Consider the following 19597-nt stretch of genomic DNA (forward strand, 5'->3'; position numbering starts at 1 on the left):
TAAAAAAGCATTCGGGATCCTGGGCTTTATAAATAGAGGCATAGAGTACAAAAATATGGAAGTCATGATGAACCTTTATAAAATACTGGCTCAGCCACAACTAGAGTATTTTGTCCAGTTCTGGGCATCTTTAAGATGCACTTTAAGGTGTGAAGGCCTTAGAGAGGGTGCAGAAGAGATTTACTAGAGTGATTCCAGGGATGAGGGACTTTAGTACGTGGATAGACTGGAGAAGCTGGAGTTGTTCTCCTTGGAACAGAGAAGGTTGCGAGGAGATTTGATAGAGGTATTCAAAATCATGAAGGGTCTAGACAGAGTAGATAGAGAGAAACTGTTCCCATTGGTGGAAGGGTCAAGAATCAGAGGACATAGATTTAAGGTGATTGGCAAAAGAACCAAAGGTGACATGAGGAAAAACTTTTTTACTCAATGAGTGATTAGGATCTGGAATGCATTGCCCAAGGGAGTGGTGGAGGCAGATTCAATCATGGCCTTCAAAAGGGAACTGGATAAGTACTTGAAAGGAAAATATTTGCAGGGCTACGGTGATAGGGTGGGGCAGTAGGACTAGCTGGATTGCTCTTGCATAGAGCTGGCATGGACTCGATGGGCAGAATGCTGTCCTTCTGTGCTGTAATCTTCCTATGATTCTAATTTAACCCTTTTACCCCAGTTCCATTCTGGTGAATCTGAGCTGCGTCCCCTCCAAGGCCAATATTTCCTTCCTGAGATGGGGTGCCCAGAACTGAACGCAGTATCTCCGGATGGGGTCTAACCAGAGCTCAGTACAACTTGTGCGGATATTACACAGTGTGTGCGGATATTACACAGTGTGCTGAGAGTTCGGTACGTGTGGGAGTTAGGTGAAGTGGGGGAAGGAGGTGCTGCTTTGCCTTGCTTTTCCTGCAGAGCGGTAGTGGACCTGAGAGCGGTGAGCGGCGGGAGAGAGCGAGACCAGAGCGGGGATAAAAACAGCGCGGAGAGAGCGAGACCAGAGCGGAGATATAAACAGCGCAGAGAGAGCGAGAGTCCAGTCGGTGAGCGGCGGGAGAGAGCGAGACCAGAGCGGAGATATAAACAGCGCGGAGAGAGCGAGAGTCCAGTCGGTGAGCGGCGGGAGAGAGTGAGACCAGAGCGGGGATATAAACAGTGCGGAGAGAGTGAGACCAGAGCGGGGATATAAACAGTGTGGAGAGAGCGAGACCAGAGCGGGGATATAAACAGTGTGGAGAGAGCGAGACCAGAGCGGGGATATAAACAGTGTGGAGAGAGCGAGACCAGAGCGGGGATATAAACAGTGCGGAGAGAGCGAGACCAGAGCGGGGATATAAACAGTGTGGAGAGAGCGAGACCAGAGCTTACTCTGAGAGCGAGACTCTGAGACCAGCGGCAGTTCGGGGTGACGTCACCAGTCAGAAAGTGACGCGGCACAGGGGAGGCAGCTGATTGGTGAGTAGGTTCAGGTGAGTATTTCTACCATTTTACTGTAAGTAAAGTAATAAGAAAGGGAAGATCTGCAGGTTTTATAGCAGATAGTGTTTTTTTTTAGTGAACCTAGGTCCCTAGTATAGTTAACATTTTCTAATTTCAACGTAATTTAAAAGGGGTAACTCAGCTAAGGCAAGTCATGGCAGCAGACCTCGCACCCGTGATATGCTCCTCTTGCAAGATGTGGGAAGTCATGGACACTAGCAGTGTCCCTGCCGACCATGTGTGCGGGAAGTGTGTCCACCTGCAGCTACTGACCGATCGTATCTCGGAGCTGGAGCTGCGGGTGGACTCACTGTGGAGCATCCGCGATGCAGAGAAACTCGTGGATAGCACGTTTAGCGAGTTGGTCACACCGCAGGTAAAGGGTATACAGGCAGGAAGTGAATGGGTGACCACCAGGAAGAGTAAGAGATGCAGGCAGGTAGTGCAGGGGTCCCCTGTGTCCATCCCCCTCTCAAACAGATATGCCACTTTGGATGCTGTTGGGGGGGATGACTTATCAGGGGAAGGCAGCAGCAGCCAACTTCCTGGCACCACGGGTAGCTCTGCTGCACAGGCTGGGAGGAAAAAGAGTGGCAGAGCTATAGTGATAGGGGACTCAATTGTAAGGGGAATAGACAGGCGTTTCTGCGGCCGCAACCGAGACTCCAGGATGGTGTGTTGCCTCCCTGGTGCAAGGATCAAGGATGTCTCGGAGCGGCTACAGAACATTTTGGAGGGGGAGGGCGAACAGCCAGCTGTCGTGGTGCACATAGGCACCAACGATATAGGTAAAAAAGGGGATGAGGTCCTAAAAGCGGAATATAGGGAGTTAGGAGGTAAATTAAAAAATAGGACCTCAAAGGTAGTAATCTCAGGATTGCTGCCAGTGCCACGTGCTAGTCAGAGTAGAAATAGGAGGATATTTCAAATGAATACGTGGCTAGAGGAATGGTGCAAGGGGGAGGGATTCAAATTCCTGGGACACTGGAAACGGTTCTGGGGGAGGTGGGACCAGTACAAACCGGATGGTCTGCACCTGGGCAGGGCCGGGACCGCTGTCCTAGGAGGAGTGTTTGCTAGTGCTGTTGGGGAGGGTTTAAACTAAAGTGGCAGGGGGTTGGGAACCTGAGCAGGGAGAGAGAGGAAAGCGTAACAGGAAGGGACAGAAGGTATGGAGTAATAGGTAAAGTGTTAAAAAAGGAAAAAGCAGGAACTAAGCGTCACAAAACAGATTTGAAAGTTCTTTATCTGAATGCACGTAGCATTCGTAATAAAATGGACGAGTTAACGGCACAAATAACTACGTATGGGTATGATCTTGTGGCCATTACAGAAACATGGCTGCAGGGTGACAACGACTGGGAATTAAATATGCCAGGGTATTTAACAATCAGGAAGGACAGGCAGGAAGGAAGGGGAGGTGGGGTGGCTATGTTAATAAAGGAAGGAATCACTGTAATACAGAGAAATGATATTGGGACAAAGCATCAAGATAATGAAACAGTTTGGGTGGAGATAAGGAATAATAAGGGAAAAAAAACATTAGTGGGCGTAGTATATAGGCCTCCTAATAGTTGCAACTCTGCTGGAAGAAGTATTAATCAGGAGATAGTCGGGGCATGTAATAAGGGAACAGCCATAATTATGGGGGATTTTAATTATCATATTAACTGGACAAATCAAATTGGGCAGAGCAGCCTTGAGGACGAGTTCATTGAGTGCATCAGGGATGGATTTCTTGAGCAGTATGTAACTGATCCTACAAGGGGGCAGGCAACTTTGGACCTGGTCCTGAGTAATGAGTCAGGATTAATTAATAATGTCCTAGTTAAGGATCCCCTTGGAACGAGCGACCACAACATGGTTGAATTCCATATCCAATTAGAGGGTGAGAAGGTTGATTCTCAAACAAGCGTACTGAGCTTGAATAAAGGAGACTATGATGGTATGAGAGCGGAATTGATTAAAGTGGACTGGGAAAATAGATTAAAGGGTAAGACGGTACATGAGCAGTGGTGTTCATTTAGGGAGTTATTTTACAACTTTCAAAATAAATATATTCCACTGAGGAAAAAAGGGTGTAAAAGAAATGACAGCCACCCGTGGCTAAGTAAAGAAATCAAGGATAGTATCCGACTAAAAACAAGGACATATAAGGTAGCCAAACTTAGTGGGAGGATAGAAGATTGGGAATTCTTCAAAAGACAGCAAAAAGTAACTAAAGGATTGATTAAGAAAGGGAAGTTAGATTATGAAAAGAAATTAGCAAAAAATATAAAAACAGATAGCAAGAGTTTCTATAGTTATATAAAAAGAAAAAGGGTGGCTAAGGCAAACATAGGTCCCTTAGAGGATGAGACCGGGAAATTAATGGTGGGAAACATGGAGATGGCAAAAATGCTGAACAAATATTTTGTTTCAGTCTTTACAGTAGAGGACACTAAGAATATCCCAACACTGGACAAACAGGGGACTCTCGGGGGGGAGGAGCTAAATACGATTAAAATCACTCAAGAGATGGTACTCAGTAAAATAATGGGACTCAAGGCGGATAAATCCCCTGGACCTGATGGCTTCCATCCTAGGGTCTTGAGGGAAGTGGCAGTAGGGATTGTGGATGCTTTGGTGATAGTTTTCCAAAATTCCCTGGACTCAGGAGAGGTCCCGGCAGATTGGAAAACTGCTAATGTAACACCGTTATTTAAAAAGGGTAGTAGGCAGAAGGCTGGAAATTATAGGCCAGTTAGCTTAACATCTGTGGTGGGTAAAATTTTGGAGTCTATTATTAAGGAGACAGTAACGGAACATTTAGATAAGCATAATTTAATAGGACAAAGTCAGCATGGCTTTATGAAGGGGAAGTCATGTCTGACAAATTTGCTTGAGTTCTTCGAGGATATAACGTATAGGGTGGATAAAGGGGAACCAGTGGACGTAGTGTATTTAGACTTCCAGAAGGCATTCGACAAGGTGCCACATAAAAGATTATTACTTAAGATAAAAAATCACGGGATTGGGGGTAATATTCTGGCATGGGTGGAGGATTGGTTATCAAACAGGAAGCAGAGAGTTGGGATAAATGGTTCATTTTCGGACTGGCAACCAGTAACCAGTGGTGTTCCACAGGGGTCGGTGCTGGGTCCCCAACTCTTTACAATCTATATTAACGATTTGGAGGAGGGGACCGAGTGCAACATATCAAAATTTGCAGATGATACAAAGATGGGAGGGAAAGTAGAGAGTGAGGAGGACATAAAAAACCTGCAAGGGGATATAGACAGGCTGGGTGAGTGGGCGGAGATTTGGCAGATGCAATATAATATTGGAAAATGTGAGGTTATGCACTTTGGCAGGAAAAATCAGAGAGCAAGTTATTTTCTTAATGGCGAGAGACTGGAAAGTACTGCAGTACAAAGGGATCTGGGGGTCCTAGTGCAAGAAAATCAAAAAGTTGGTATGCAGGTGCAGCAGGTGATCAAGAAAGCCAACGGAATGTTGGCTTTTATTGCTAGGGGGATAGAATATAAAAACAAGGAGGTATTGCTGCAGTTATATAAGGTATTGGTGAGACCGCACCTGGAATACTGCATACAGTTTTGGTCTCCATACTTAAGAAAAGACATACTTGCTCTCGAGGCAGTACAAAGAAGGTTCACTCGGTTAATCCCGGGGATGAGGGGGCGGACATATGAGGAGAGGTTGAGTAGATTGGGACTCTACTCATTGGAGTTCAGAAGAATGAGAGGCGATCTTATTGAAACATATAAGATTGTGAAGGGTCTTGATCGGGTGGATGCAGTAAGGATGTTCCCAAAGATGGGTGAAACTAGAACTAGGGGGCATAATCTTAGAATAAGGGGCTGCTCTTTCAAAACTGAGATGAGGAGAAACTTCTTCACTCAGAGGGTGGTAGGTCTGTGGAATTTGCTGCCCCAGGAAGCTGTGGAAGCTACATCATTAGATAAATTTAAAACAGAAATAGACAGTTTCCTAGAAGTAAAGGGAATTAGGGGTTATGGCGTGCGCTGGCGACGTATTTTTTCCGCCAGCTGCATGGCCTGAACTACGACACGCAGCTCCTGTTCATCTTGCTGGTGGGCGGCCGCACGTCTTTGCAGGAGCTGCCTGTCTTTTACCAGGATCTGCTCAGGGTCTGGAACATGGTCGCCTCCGGTCGGAGCTCTCGCCCGTCAGGGGTAGCGGCCGTCCTGCAGGAGCCGCTGCTCGGGAAGCCGTTCCTCCGCGATATCGGCTTCGGCCACTCGCGGCTGTCGGTGCGGAGGGCCGTGGCCGGTCGGGTGACCAGAGTCAGGGACGTCCTGGATGGCGGTGGGTCGGGTTGGTTGGAGCCGTGGGCGCTCGCCGCACGGATGTCCTCGTGGCGTGCCGGGGACGCGGCCATCGCCATCCGGGCGTTGAAATCGGCGCTCGGCCCTGACTCCACTCGGGATGTGGAGGCGGCTCGGGCGTGCGGAGCCATCCCGTCCGACCTGACCCCCGTTCGGACGGAGTTCCTCCTCAGCGCCAAACCCCGGAACCTCCCTCGGGGGGCCGCGCCTCACAACTTGAGCCGTCTCTCGGAAATTCCCTCCGTGCCGTTTCACACCGCGCGGAGGGATTTCCTGTACGGGCTGCTCCTGCACACCATCCACTTCCTCGCCCTCGTCTCTCGGCCGGACACGCCCTGGCGTGCCATCCTGCCGTCCGGCGGAGACGGGGGTCCCCATTGGGAGGCTCTCTATACAGGGGTCCTCCCGTGTTACTTTGGGGATCTGGGGTGGAGGGTGGCGCACGGAGCAGTCACGTGCAACCGGCGGTTACGCCATTTCACGGACACCCAGGCCGCTTGTGATTTCTGCGGCCTGGAGGAGTCCGTGTTCCATCTGTACACTGGGTGTGCAAGACTGCAGCCCCTGTTCCATTATTTGAAGGGGCTGCTCCTCAAGTTCTGGCTGCACTTCAGTCCCACGCTCCTGATCTTTGGCCGCCCGGTGAGGAGGGGGGCGGGCAGGTCGGTGGACGTTCTCGTGGGCCTGCTCCTGGGCCTGTCCAAGGTGGCCATCCACAGGTCTAGGATGATCGTGGTCCGTGGGGGCGGTCGCTCGGCCTGTCTGCCTCTCTTCCGCGGAATGCTCCGCGCCCGGGTGGCCCTGGAGATGGAGCACGCGGTGTCTGCCGGTACGCTCGAGGCTTTCCACGACCGGTGGGCACCGCAGGGGCTGGAGTGTATCCTGGACGAGGAGAATAAAATTTTAATTTGAACACTTGGTTTTGGTTTATTTGGTTTTTAGTATTTAAGCACACCCCACACCCCCCCTTCTTATAAAAGGGGGGCCTAATTAAATAAAAAAAAAAAAAAAAAAATCCAGAGAAAAAAAAAAATTAGGGGTTATGGGGAGCGGGCAGGAAATTGGACATGAAGCTGAGTTCGGATCGGTCAATGCCCTGTGGGTGGCGGAGAGGGCCCAGGGGCTATGTGGCCGGGTCCTGCTCCGACTTCTTGTGTTCTTTAGATTTGTGGTTAGGATCAGATCAGCCATGATCTTATTGAATGGCGGAGCAGGCTCGAGGGGCCGATTGGCCTACTCCTGCTCCAATTTCTTATGTTCTTATGTTCTTATGTTCTTAACATAACTTCTTCCCTTTGTATTGCAGCGCTGTGAGATATAGGCTAACATCCCATTAGCCTTTTAAATAATTTTTGTGATGAATTATTATATGATGTGGTGGTCAGGACAAGGAAAGCGTGCGGTGCTTTCCCGGCACGTGACATGTACTTGCTGTGAAAGGTTTGGATTGAGAAACAATCAGTAAAACCAGTGAGGTGATTGAGGCGGTTCTTGGGAATCCGAAGGGCGAATGGGCGGACAACTCACACTAGAACAACAGGCAAGAAACCAGTTTGTTCACACCACAGATCGACTTGTCCACCATGGCTCTCTTCAGTCTCTTTCTCACAGACAGCACCTCGACCCTGTTGCTGTTCACCTTGTTTGTCATGTTGCTGTTTTTTTCGATTATTCGTTGCAAACCCAAAGCTGTGACCAACTTCCCTCCTGGACCAGCTCCGCTCCCACTGATCGGAAACCTGCATCAACTGGACCTGAAACGGATCGACAGGTCCCTCATGGAGGTAAAGTGAGAATCCTTCAGTGAATGTATCCAGCAGTTCTCAGAGATTGCGGTGGGTTAACCACATATGTGTTCTAGTCATCTGTGATCTGAAATCATAGCGCTAGCAGTCCCCGTGTAAAGTCCCGCCACTCCCATCCAGTTCAGATAATGCTTTTCACTCACACGAAGCCAACTGCAGAAGGTGATCGGGATTTGGGGGGAAATGCGTATCTGAACTGAGCAGAAGCGGCCCCGGTGCGCGAAGCTCTCAGGGTCGGACGATGAAGAGAAGGAGCGAGGTGTATCAGGACACGATGGGCCGAAGGGCCTCTATCCGTGCTGTATAACTCTATGACTCTATGACTGGAAAGGGGCCGCTCAGCAGATCTATCCGGGGAGTGGAGGGACCTGTGGGCTGGTGCCATTACACTAATGACTGGCTGGTGATTTGAACATGTAGCGTTGCTCTATTGAATCCACTTTAATTCTTTTCACAATGTTGCTGGTTTTCGTTCACCGTTCACACTAACCAGTTAAAATAAATCTGTGGAGAAAGAAAGAGTTAGCGTTTCAGGTCAATGACCTTTCGTCAGAACTGGAAGAAGTTGAAGATTGAAGAGTTTTGAAGCAAGTACAGAGTCGGGGAAAGTGTGTATGGGTGGTGGGGGGAATGGGGGATAGGGATAGTGGGGGAAAGAACAAAAGGGAAGGTCTGTGATAGGGTGCCAGGCTGGAGTGATGAAATGCAAGCCATTGGTGCAAGGCAAGGAGGGTGGAAATAGGACAAGTAAAGAAAGAAAAGATTGGTCTAGAGGAGCTGTAAACGGCAACAGCAGAACCATTACCAGCACCTGCTGACCGAAAAAATGGGAGCAGTGGTTCTGATCTGAAGTTATTGAAATCAGTGTTGAGTCCGGAAGGTTGGAAAGTGTCTAAATGAAAGATGAGGTGCTGTTCCTCGAGCTTACATTGAGCTTCATTAGAACAGTGTAAGAGGCGGAGGTCAGAGAGGACAGAGTGGGAATGGGAGGGGGAATTAAAATGGCAAGTGACCAGCAGGTCAGGGTCACACTTGTGGACTGAGCAGAGATGTTCAGCAAATCGATCACCCAATCTGCGTTTGGTCTGCTCAGTGTGGAGAGGAATTTAAGGAATCTTACAACACCAGGTTATAGTCCAACTGTTTCTTTTGAAAATCACAAGCTTTCGGAGGCTTTCTCCTTCGTCAGGAGGCTTTCTCTTTCACCTGACGAAGGAGAAAGCCTCCGAAAGCTTGTGATTTTCAAATAAAACAGTTGGACTATAACCTGGTGTTGTAAGATTTCTAACATTTGTCAACCCCAGTCCATCACCGGCATTTCCACATCAGTGTAGAGGAGACTGCATTGTGAGCAGTGAATACAGTTTAATAAATTGAAAGTACAAGTAAATCACTGTTTCACCTGGAAGGAGTGTTTGGGGCCCTGGACGGTGAGAAGGGAGGAGATGAAGGGGCAAAGAGAGACCAGTTTGAGGATCTATTCTTTCCCATTGAACTTTATTTGTTAATTTTTAAGGCCAATTTTCTGTTTTCCCTGGCATGTGTTTGGGAATGGCTCACTAAAAATTAAACTTAAATCTAATTAAACAAATCTTTCTTTGTTAGCTCTCAGAGAAATATGGAACTGTATTTTCAGTTCAGTTCGGGCCGCAGAAAGCTGTGATTCTGACCGGCTACGACACAGTGAGAGACGCTCTTGTGAATCATGCGGATCAATTCACCGGGAGGCCGCACGTACCGATATTTGACGAAATTACATTTCGACGCGGTAATTTGACATTTTAATCCACTTTCTCCTGTGTATGTTTGTCCTGTTCGTTTCCTTCCTGTTATTACTGAACATTGAAGAATGCGTCGTATGTCCCAGTCTTAAGTTACGCCTCAGCAGCGTCTCTCGGGGCCACCTGCGAGTTCGGAGCACCGATTCCAATCCAGCTGGAATTTCATCAATAACAGTTTTTTTTTTGATGTGGAGATGCCGGTGATGGACTGGGGTGGACAAATATAAGGAATCTTACAACACCAGGTTATAGTCCAACAATTTTATTTGAAAATCACCAGCTTTCGGAGATTATCCCCTTCGTCAGGTGAGTGAGTGAATGAGAGGTTCTCAAATCGCATATCTTATATTAGGCTGGGACACGATCACACCAATCAAAAGGTGTCATTGGTGTTCAGACTTCTTTTGACAGGAGCTCGGTTCCCCATTCCCAACATTCCTGGGCTAAGCCGCAATCCGTCTGCCACCCACTCCCTCTACAACCGGGCTCCACGTCAGCACCGGTTCAGTCGGTAACGCTCTCGCTCCTGGTCAATCCGGAGATTGTGAGCTGGAGCCTGTTACTGGAGTTAAGCCCTTCGCCGAGGTGCAGCACTGTGGGGGGTGTCACTTCACTGGACCTGCCGTCTTTGTTAAGATGTTAAACCCATTTGCTTGTTCAGTTGGCTGGGATTTGAAGAAGAGGTTCTCCCAATGTCTTTACCAATATTTCTCCTTCAAGAAATCAGACATCAAAAAGCTCGGGTCAATTGTCGAATATCATAGAATCATAGAATCATAGAATCATAGAAGTTACAACATGGAAACAGGCCCTTCGGCCCAACATGTCCATGTCGCCCAGTTTATACCACTAAGCTAGTCCCAATTGCCTGCACTTGGCCCATATCCCTCGATACCCATCTTCCCCATGTAACTGTCCAAATGCTTTTTAAAAGACAAAATTGTACCCGCCTCTACTACTGCCTCTGGCAGCTCGTTCCAGACACTCACCACCCTTTGAGTGAAAAAATTGCCCCTCTGGATCCTTTTGTATCTCTCCCCTCTCACCTTAAATCTGTGCCCCCTCGTTATAGACTCCCCTACCTTTGGGAAAAGATTTTGACTATCGACCTTATCTATGCCCCTCATTATTTTATAGACTTCTATAAGATCACCCCTTAACCTCCTACTCTCCAGGGAATAAAGTCCCAGTCTGTCTAACCTCTCCCTGTAAGTCAAACCATCAAGTCCCGGTAGCATCCTAGTAAATCTTTTCTGCACTCTTTCTAGTTTAATAATATCCTTTCTATAATAGGGTGACCAGAACTGTACACAGTACTCCAAGTGTGGCCTCACCAATGCCCTGTACAACTTCAACAAGACATCCCAACGCCTGCATTCAATGTTCTGACCAATGAAACCAAGCATGCTGAATGCCTTCTTCACCACCCTATCCACCTGTGACTCCACTTTCAAGGAGCTATGAATCTGTACTCCTAGATCTCTTTGTTCTATAACTCTCCCCAACGCCCTACCATTAACGGAGTAGGTCCTGGCCCGATTCGATCTACCAAAATGCATCACCTCACATTTATCTAAATTAAACTCCATCTGCCATTCATCGGCCCACTGGCCCAATTTATCAAGATCCCGTTGCAATCCTAGATAACCTTCTTCACTGTCCACAATGCCACCAATCTTGGTGTCATCTGCAAACTTACTAACCATGCCTCCTAAATTCTCATCCAAATCATTAATATAAATAACAAATAACAGCGGACCCAGCACCGATCCCTGAGGCACACCGCTGGACACAGGCATCCAGTTTGAAAAACAACCCTCGACAACCACCCTCTGTCTTCTGTCGTCAAGCCAATTTTGTATCCAATTGGCTACCTCACCTTGGATCCCATGAGATTTAACCTTATGTAACAACCTACCATGCGGTACCTTGTCAAATGCTTTGCTGAAGTCCATGTAGACCACGTCTACTGCACAGCCCTCATCTATCTTCTTGGTTACCCCTTCAAAAAACTCAATCAAATTCGTGAGACATGATTTTCCTCTCACAAAACCATGCTGACTGTTCCTAATTAGTCCCTGCCTCTCCAAATGCCTGTAGATCCTGTCCCTCAGAATACCCTCTAACAACTTACCCACTACAGATGTCAGGCTCACTGGTCTGTAGTTCCCAGGCTTTTCCCTGCCGCCCTTCTTAAACAAAGGCACAACATTTGCTACCCTCCAATCTTCAGGCACCTCACCTGTAGCGGTGGATGATTCAAATATCTCTGCTAGGGGACCCGCAATTTCCTCCCTAACCTCCCATAACCTCTCGCTGTTTGTGGGAGTTTCTGTGATCAGAATGTCTCCAATATTGGCCTAAAATAATAACAGTCACTGCTCTTCAATTGTCTTTCGTGCTGTGAGATGATTTGGGGCATAAAAAAATGCATTATCCAGTTGCACTGCTCTCCAATGATCTCAACTCTCAATGATCACCCGCCCCAGCCTCCAGTCTCTCCTTCCCGAATACTGAAACCAGATGAACCCCCTCTCCCTGTCATTCCAAACTCCCACTGGGCTTTCTCCTTTGATAGACAAGGCTTTAGCAACACAAACATTGAAAATTGAAGCAAAACATTAACCAAATCTATGCCAAGGGTGATGGTCGGGCCTCGGAGTATTATCTCTGGAGCACAATCAATCAGAGGTTAATGGCCTTATATCGATCACTTTGTGTTCTTTGCTTTGGAACTAAAGAGAAATCACAGCGATTTCTATCTTGTAGAATGTTCTTTCCTCAGCAGATTAAATACATTCGAGAGTACAATTTACGAGTAAATGGGAGTCATTTTAACTTTGGACGACAGTGTAAGCTTCAATGGAAAACTCGGGAGAGGTTACAAGGAGTGGCCAATTCGATATCGCCTGTTTTGCACTATTACAAAATGACTTTGAAATTCATAGTAAGACTACACACAAATCATTGGAAGGAGTGAGTGGACAAGTGAATTTCTTTGCACTGCACACCATACCTCCATTACCAGTATATAGTATCATGTCTGGTACAGCACAGGAGGAGGCCATTCGGCCCATCGTGCCTGTGCCGGCTCTTTGAAAATGAAATAAAAAGCTCTGAAAATTCAATTTATTGAAAAAACTGCCAATGATGGTGAAACACAAACACATCGACATAACACCAGTCTCTGAATACCAGACACCATGGAATAGTGATGGAAATGTAAAGTCTTGCAAACTTTCCATGGCCTTTATAAACCTAACACCACAGCACCAACAATTCTTGTAGGACTTTAAATATTAGTATTGCTCGAACATGAGAATTATTGTTAAAAAAAATTACAGTCATCTTCATGTGAAACATTCATGCTGGTCAGTGCTAGATTGTCAAACCTAGTTCCTTAGTGTGTTGCCTCATTCTATTCTGGGACCCTCTAACAAATGAACTGATAAAGCTCAAGTCAAGTTTTAAGGTAATTGGTAAAAGGGGAAATGAGGAGATTTTTTTTAAGGCAAGTTGTTATGATCTGGAATGTGCTGCCTGAGAGTGCGGTGGAAGCAGGCACAATAATAACTTTCAAAGGGAGAATTGGCCATACACTTGAAAAGGAAAAACATTCTCGTCAATGGGCCGAATGGCCTCCTTCTGTGCCTTGAGATCCTATCATTCCAAGTGATTTGTCTACTCCCTCCCTATATTCAACAAATGCCATTCGGAAGGGCAATGGAGATCTGGGGCCTGAACAATGTTGCAGCTGAAGAATGAAAATGACTTACATTTACTTAGACTGATTGATTGATTCCTGGGATGAGGGGGTTGTCCTATGAGGAGAGGTTGAGTAGAATGGGCCTATATTCTCTGGAGTTCAGAAGACTGAGAGGTGATCTCATTGAAATGTATAAAATTCTTAGAGGGCTTGACAGGGTAGATGCTGAGAGGCTGTTTCCCCTGCCTGGAGAGTCTAGAAGTAGGGGGTATAGTCTCAGGGTAAGGGGTGGGCAATTTAGGACTGAGATGATGTGAAATTTCTTCACTCAGAGGGTGGTGAATCTGAGGGCTGTAGATGCTAGCCGTTGAGTATATTCAAAGCTGAGATCGATAGATTTTGGACTCTAATGGTATCAAGGGATATGGGGATCAGGCGGGAAAGTGGAGTTGAGATCAAAGATCAGCCATGATCTTATTAAATTGCAGAGCAGGCTCGACAGGACATATGACCTACTCCTGCTCCTATTTCTTATGTTCTTATGTAGACGCCCATTAAATAAAATATTTGATCAGCTGTTTATGTGTCACTTTCAGGTGTTATATTCAGCGAGGGGAAGCAATGGCAAGACACACGAAAGTTTGTGATATCAACTCTCCGTGGCTTTGGGATGGGCAAGAAATCGATTGAAGACAAGATTATTGAAGAAGCCAATTTATTGGTAAATGTGTTTGAGAGTCATAAAGGTGAGAGCTTTGTATGTGAGACACAGGAAATATGATTAATAATTCAACTGAAATTCTCATGTGTGCTAATGATTCTCACTTGAATAAAATGGAACTTTCTTAAATTGCATTAAGACAAATAAGTTGATGGAGTAAACTTTTAACTTGCTGAAACCCTCATCCATGCCTTTGTTACCTCCAGGCTAGACTATTCCTGTCTGGCCTCCCGTCTTCCACCCTCCATAAACTTCAGCTCATCCAAATCTCTGCTGCCTGTATCCTAACTCACACCAAGTCCCATTCTCCCATCACCCCTGTGGTCGCTGACCTACATTGGCTCCTGGTCTGGGAATGACTTGATATTAAGATTCTCATCCTTCTGTTCAAATCCCTCCATGGGCTCGCCCCCTCCCGATCTCTGTAACCTCCTCCAGCCAACACAACCCTCTGAGATCTCTGCACTCCTCCAATTCTGGCCACTTGAGCATCCCCGATTTTAATCGCTCCACCACTGGCGGCCGTGCCTTCAGCTGCCTGGGCCCTAAGCTCTGGAATTCCCTCCCTAAACCTCTCCACCTCTCTATCTTCCTTTAAGACACTCCTTGAATCTTATCTCTTTGACTGAGCTTTTGGTCACCTGTCCTAATATCTCCTTATGTGGCTCAGTGTCAAATTTTGTATGACAATCGCTCCTGTGAAGCACCTTGGGATGTTTTACTACTTCAAAGGCGCTATATAAATGCAAGTTGTTGTTATCACCCCGATGTAACACTGATGTTACGGATCTACCAGCCATTATAGAAACCAACAGATTTTTATTTCCATCAATGTCAATGAAAATGAAAATCAGATCAGTTTCATGACGTGTGGTCAATCTGACAGGCAAGTTTCATGCCCATGCAGCAAATTGAAAAACTACCCCAAGATTTCTTGGATTCATCAAAATGGTAACAGGAATAGAAGGCTTTAGGTGTAAGGTAGACCAGAAAACATGGGGTTCTCTTTACTTGAACAAAGTAGGATAAGAGGAAAACAAATAGAGGTGTTCTAAATTCTGAGAGGTTTTGCAGCAGCAGCTCTTCTGCCCATTTTATACCGAGCATGATTTTCACTTCCATGGAAGTCAATGGAAACAATTATTGGGTGGTTTATGAAATGGTGTCTGATCCGAGACTGCCTGGTTTTTGCCACTTGGTAAATGTGAAAATTTACTATGGTTCTCTTCAATGCCCTTCTTATTATAGTATTATAATAGGTACAGCACAGGAGGAGGCCATTCGGCCCATCGTGCCTGTGCCGGCTCTTTGAAAGAGCCATCCAATTAGTCCCATTCCACTGCTCTTTCCCCATAGACCTGTAAATGTTTTCCCTTTAAGTATTTATCTAATTCCCTTTTGAAAGTTATTATTGAATCTGTTTCCACCACTCTTTTAGGCAGCGCATTCCAGATCATAACAACTCGCTGCATAAAAAAAAATGTTTCCTCATATAAAGGGCAAAGAGCGGGAGGAATCTTTTAAGTGTGTTCAGGAGAACTTTCTTGACCAGTACGTTTCCAGCCCAACGAGGAAGGAGACGTTGCTGGATCTGGTTTTGGGGAATGAAGCGGGCCAAGAGGAGCAAATGTCAGTGGGGGAGCATTTAGGGAACAGCGATCATAGTATCATAAGGTTTAGAATAGCTATGGAAAAGGACACAGACCACTCTAAAGTAAAAATACTCAGTTGGAGGAGGGCCAATTTCAATGGGATGAGAACAGATCTGGCCCGGGTAAATTGGAATCAAAGATTGGCAGGCAAAACTGTACTTGAACAGTGGGTGGCCTTTAAAAAGGAGATGGTTCAGGTACAGTCTAGGCACATTCCCAGGAGGGTGAAAGGTAAGGCAACTAAAGCCAGAGCTCCCTGGATGACAAAAGATAGAGAGAGTAAGATGAAGCAGAAAAAAGGTGCATATGACAGATGTCAGGTTGATTACACAAGTGAGAGCCAGGGTGAATATAGAAAATTCAGAGGGGAAGTGAAAAAGGAAATAAGAGGGGCAAAGAGAGAGTATGAGAATAGATTTTGCAACCAATATAAAAAGGAATCCAAAATTCTTCTATAGGCATGTAAACAGTAAACGGGTAGTAAGAGGAGGGGTGGGGCCGATCAGGGACCAAAAAGGAGATCTACTCATGGAGGCAGAGATATGACCGTGGTAAGAAATGAGTACTTTGCATCTGTCTTTATCAAGGAAAAAGATGCTGCCAGAGTCTCAGTGAAGGAAAATGTAGTTCAGATACTGGATGGGCTAAAAATTGATAAAGAGGAGGTACTAGACAGGCTAGCTGTACTTAAAGTAGATAAGTCACCCGGTCCGGATGGGATGCATCCTAGGTTGCTGAGGGAAGTAAGGATGGAAATTGCAGAGGTACTGGCCATAATCTTCCAAACATCCGTAGATACAGGGGTGGTGCCAGAGGTCTGGAGAATTGTGAATGTTACACCCTTGTTCAAAAAAGGGTGTAAGGATAAACCCAGCAACTACAGGCCAGTCAGTTTAACCTCGGTGGTGGGCAAACTTTTAGAAACAATAATCCAGGCCAGAATTTGCAGTCACTTGGACAAGTGTGGATTGATTAGGGAAAGCCAGCATGATTGTTAAAGGCAAATCGTGTTTAACTAACTTGATAAGAGTTTTTTGATGAAGTAACAGAGAAGGTAGATGAGGGCAATGCAGTTGATGTGGTGTATATGGACTTTCAAAAGGCATTTGATGCAGTGCCAGAATAAGCTTGTCATCAAGATTGAAGCCCATGGAATAAAAGGGGCAGTGACAGCTTGGATACAGAATTGGCTAAGGGACAGGAAACAGAGAGTAGTGGTGAACGGTTGTTTTTCGGACTGGAGGGAGGTATACAGTGGTGTTCCCCAGGGGTCGGTGCTGGGACCACTGCTTTTGTTGATATATATTAATGACTTGGACTTGGGAGTACAGGGCACAATTTCAAAATTTGCTGATGACATGAAACCTGAAGTGTAGTGAACAGTGAGGAGGATAGTGATAGATTTCAAGAGGATATAGACAGTCTGGTGGACACGTGGCAGATGAAATTTAACACAGAAAAATGCGAGGTGATACATTTTGGTAGGAAGAACGAGGACAGGCAATATAAACTCAAGGGCACAATTTTAAAAGGGGTAGAGGAACAGAAAGATCTGGGGGTATATGTACACAAATCATTGAACGTGGCGGGGCAGGTTGAGAAAGCAGTTAAAAAAGCATACGGGATCCTGGGCTTTTTAAATAGAGGCATAGAGTACAAAAGCAAGGAAGTCATGATGAACCTTTATAAAACACTGGTTCGGCCACAACTGGAGTATTGTGTCCAGTTCTGGGTACCGCACTTTAGGAAAGATGTGAAGGCCTTAGAGAGAGTGGAGAAGAGATTTACTGGAATGATACCAGGGATGAGGGACTTTAGTAACGTGGATAGACTGGAGAAGCTGGAGTTGTTCTCCTTGGAACAGAGAAGGTTGCGAGGAGATTTGATCGAGGTATTCAAAATCATGAAGGATCTAGACAGAGTAGATAGAGAGAAACTGTTCTCATTGGCGGAAGGGTGAAGAACCAGAGGACATGGATTTAAGGTGATTGGCAAAAGAACCAAAGGTGACATGAGGAAAAACTTTTTTACACAGCGAGTGGTTAGGATCTGGAATGCACTGCCCGAGGGGGTGGTGGAGGCAGATTCAATCATGGCCTTCAAAAGGGAACTGGATAAGTACTTGAAAGGAAAAAAATTGCAGGGCTATGGGGATAGGGCGGGGGAGTGGGACTAGCTGGATTGCTCTTGCGTAGAGCCAGCATGGACTCGATGGGCGGAATGGCTGTAACCTTTCTATGATTCTATGTCGCCTCTGGCTCTTTTGTCTCACACCTTCAATCTGTGTCCTCTGGTTACCCATCCTTTTGACTCTGGAAACAGTTTCTACTTATTTACTCGTTCAAAACCATTCATGATTTTGAACATCTGTATCAAATCACCCCTCAACCTTCTCTGCTTTAAGGGGAACAATCCCAGCTTCTCCAGTCTCTCCACATACACTGAAGTCCCTCATCCCTGGTACCATTCTAGTAAATCTCTTTTGCACCCTCTCTGAGGCCTTCACATCCTTCCTAAAGTGTGATGCATCCAGGTCATTAATATATACCAAAAAGAGCAGTGGTCCTAATACTCACCCCTGGGGAGCACAACTGTATATTTCCCTCCAGTCTGAAAAACAAACATTCACCAGTACTCTCTGCTTTCTGCCCCATAGTCAAATTCATATCCACGCTGCCACTGTCCCTTTAATCCAGTGCATTTTAAATTTGCTTGCATGTATATTATGTGGTACTTTATGAAATGCCTTTTGAAATTCCATATACAGAACATCAACCGCACTGCCCCCATCAACCCTCTCCGTTACTTCATCAATGAACTCAACGACTTTCGTTTAACGAACTGTGCTGACTTTCATTTATTAACCCATACATTTTCAAGTGCCAATTAATTTTGTCCTGGATTACTGGGCCAGAACATGCGCAGAGCAGCGAGGCAACAATCGCTGCAGCTCCTGCAAAATAAATTTATGAACGACTTACTGCGGGCTCTGTGGCGCGACTTGCGTGATTTTGAACTTCTAAAGAATTGTGCGCAATCAACCCAGCCCCTGAACAGCGTCGGTTGATTTGCATCGAACAGTCCGTGCGAATAGAAGACACGCCCACAAAAACTGTCAGGAAGAGAAGTCCCGCTCACAAGGAGACAAGCAGACTTCATTCATTTAAAGTTAGTATTCTGGAAGGCCTTGTAAACAAAAACTTTATTTTTTAAAAATAAAAAGCCAACGATAAATTAGAGACAGAAGGAAAAAAGTAAAAAAAATCATTTTTAATTTTTTTAAATGACCAAAAACTATTAAAATAAGGAGTAATATGAGACTCCATGTTTTTAAAGTTTAATTTTGAATTGTTTGGCAGTCATAAAGAGTTATATTGAGCTCTCCGTTATTTCAGGAACAATGTCTGCCCCATTATTTCTAAAAGTTTCCCCAACACCACTTATATTCCTTCGTCTTGGGCAGTAATGCAAAAACGGGCCGCACTGCTCGTTTTGCCCGACCGCCCAAAACAAATTTCACGCCCCTGGTCCGACATATTTTTCCTTTTCTATTGGATACGTCGAAATGAAAACTCACCACATTATCTTTCACTCTAAACCATTACTTCCAAGGACATTAAAACTGCTCTGCTCTCACCTGCCTGTTTCTTTTTCTTCCTCTTACAATCTTCAAGCTTTTAAACTCAAAAGTTTGCATCAGCGAATCGCTGCTTCCTGCTTTACCTCAGTTCTTCTCAAGTTTGGTGACATCCTGAGTTAGTAACCTTGCTGTTTGACTAACTTGTGAATTTTTTGAAAAATAAATAATGCTTTAAATATTATTGAAATTTATAGTCTTAGTTGTATGTTGTATGATGTGCTCATTAACAGGTCAGCCCTTTGATACAACACGTATCGTGAACTCCGCTACGAGCAACATCATCTGCTCAATCATGTTTGGAGACCGCTTTGATTATGATGATGAAACATTTATCGGCCTAACAAGCATGGTCAATGAAAACATTCGACTGTTTGGATCAGCTACCGTACAGGTCTTTATATATTACTGTAGTATGGTTGACTCTTTAGATCACTTGCATAAATCTCGTATACACAGAGATTCCCTCAACT

General features: G+C 45.6%; 1 protein-coding gene across 1 annotated transcript in view; it reads left to right on the forward strand.

Annotated features, from left to right (window-relative positions):
• The first annotated feature begins 7246 nt into the window (after positions 1-7246).
• The window catches only part of LOC137304962 (uncharacterized), a 94598-nt gene continuing 82247 nt past the window's right edge, over positions 7247-19597 (forward strand). The window contains exons 1-4 of the mRNA XM_067973739.1: positions 7247-7606; positions 9233-9395; positions 13711-13860; positions 19358-19518. Of these exons, the coding sequence (XP_067829840.1) occupies positions 7406-7606; positions 9233-9395; positions 13711-13860; positions 19358-19518 (675 nt within the window). The 5' untranslated portion in view covers positions 7247-7405. The remainder of the gene's footprint in view (positions 7607-9232; positions 9396-13710; positions 13861-19357; positions 19519-19597) is intronic.

The sequence above is a fragment of the Heptranchias perlo genome, chromosome 39, assembly GCF_035084215.1.
Source record: "Heptranchias perlo isolate sHepPer1 chromosome 39, sHepPer1.hap1, whole genome shotgun sequence".
NCBI classification, from domain to species: Eukaryota; Metazoa; Chordata; class Chondrichthyes; order Hexanchiformes; family Hexanchidae; genus Heptranchias; species Heptranchias perlo.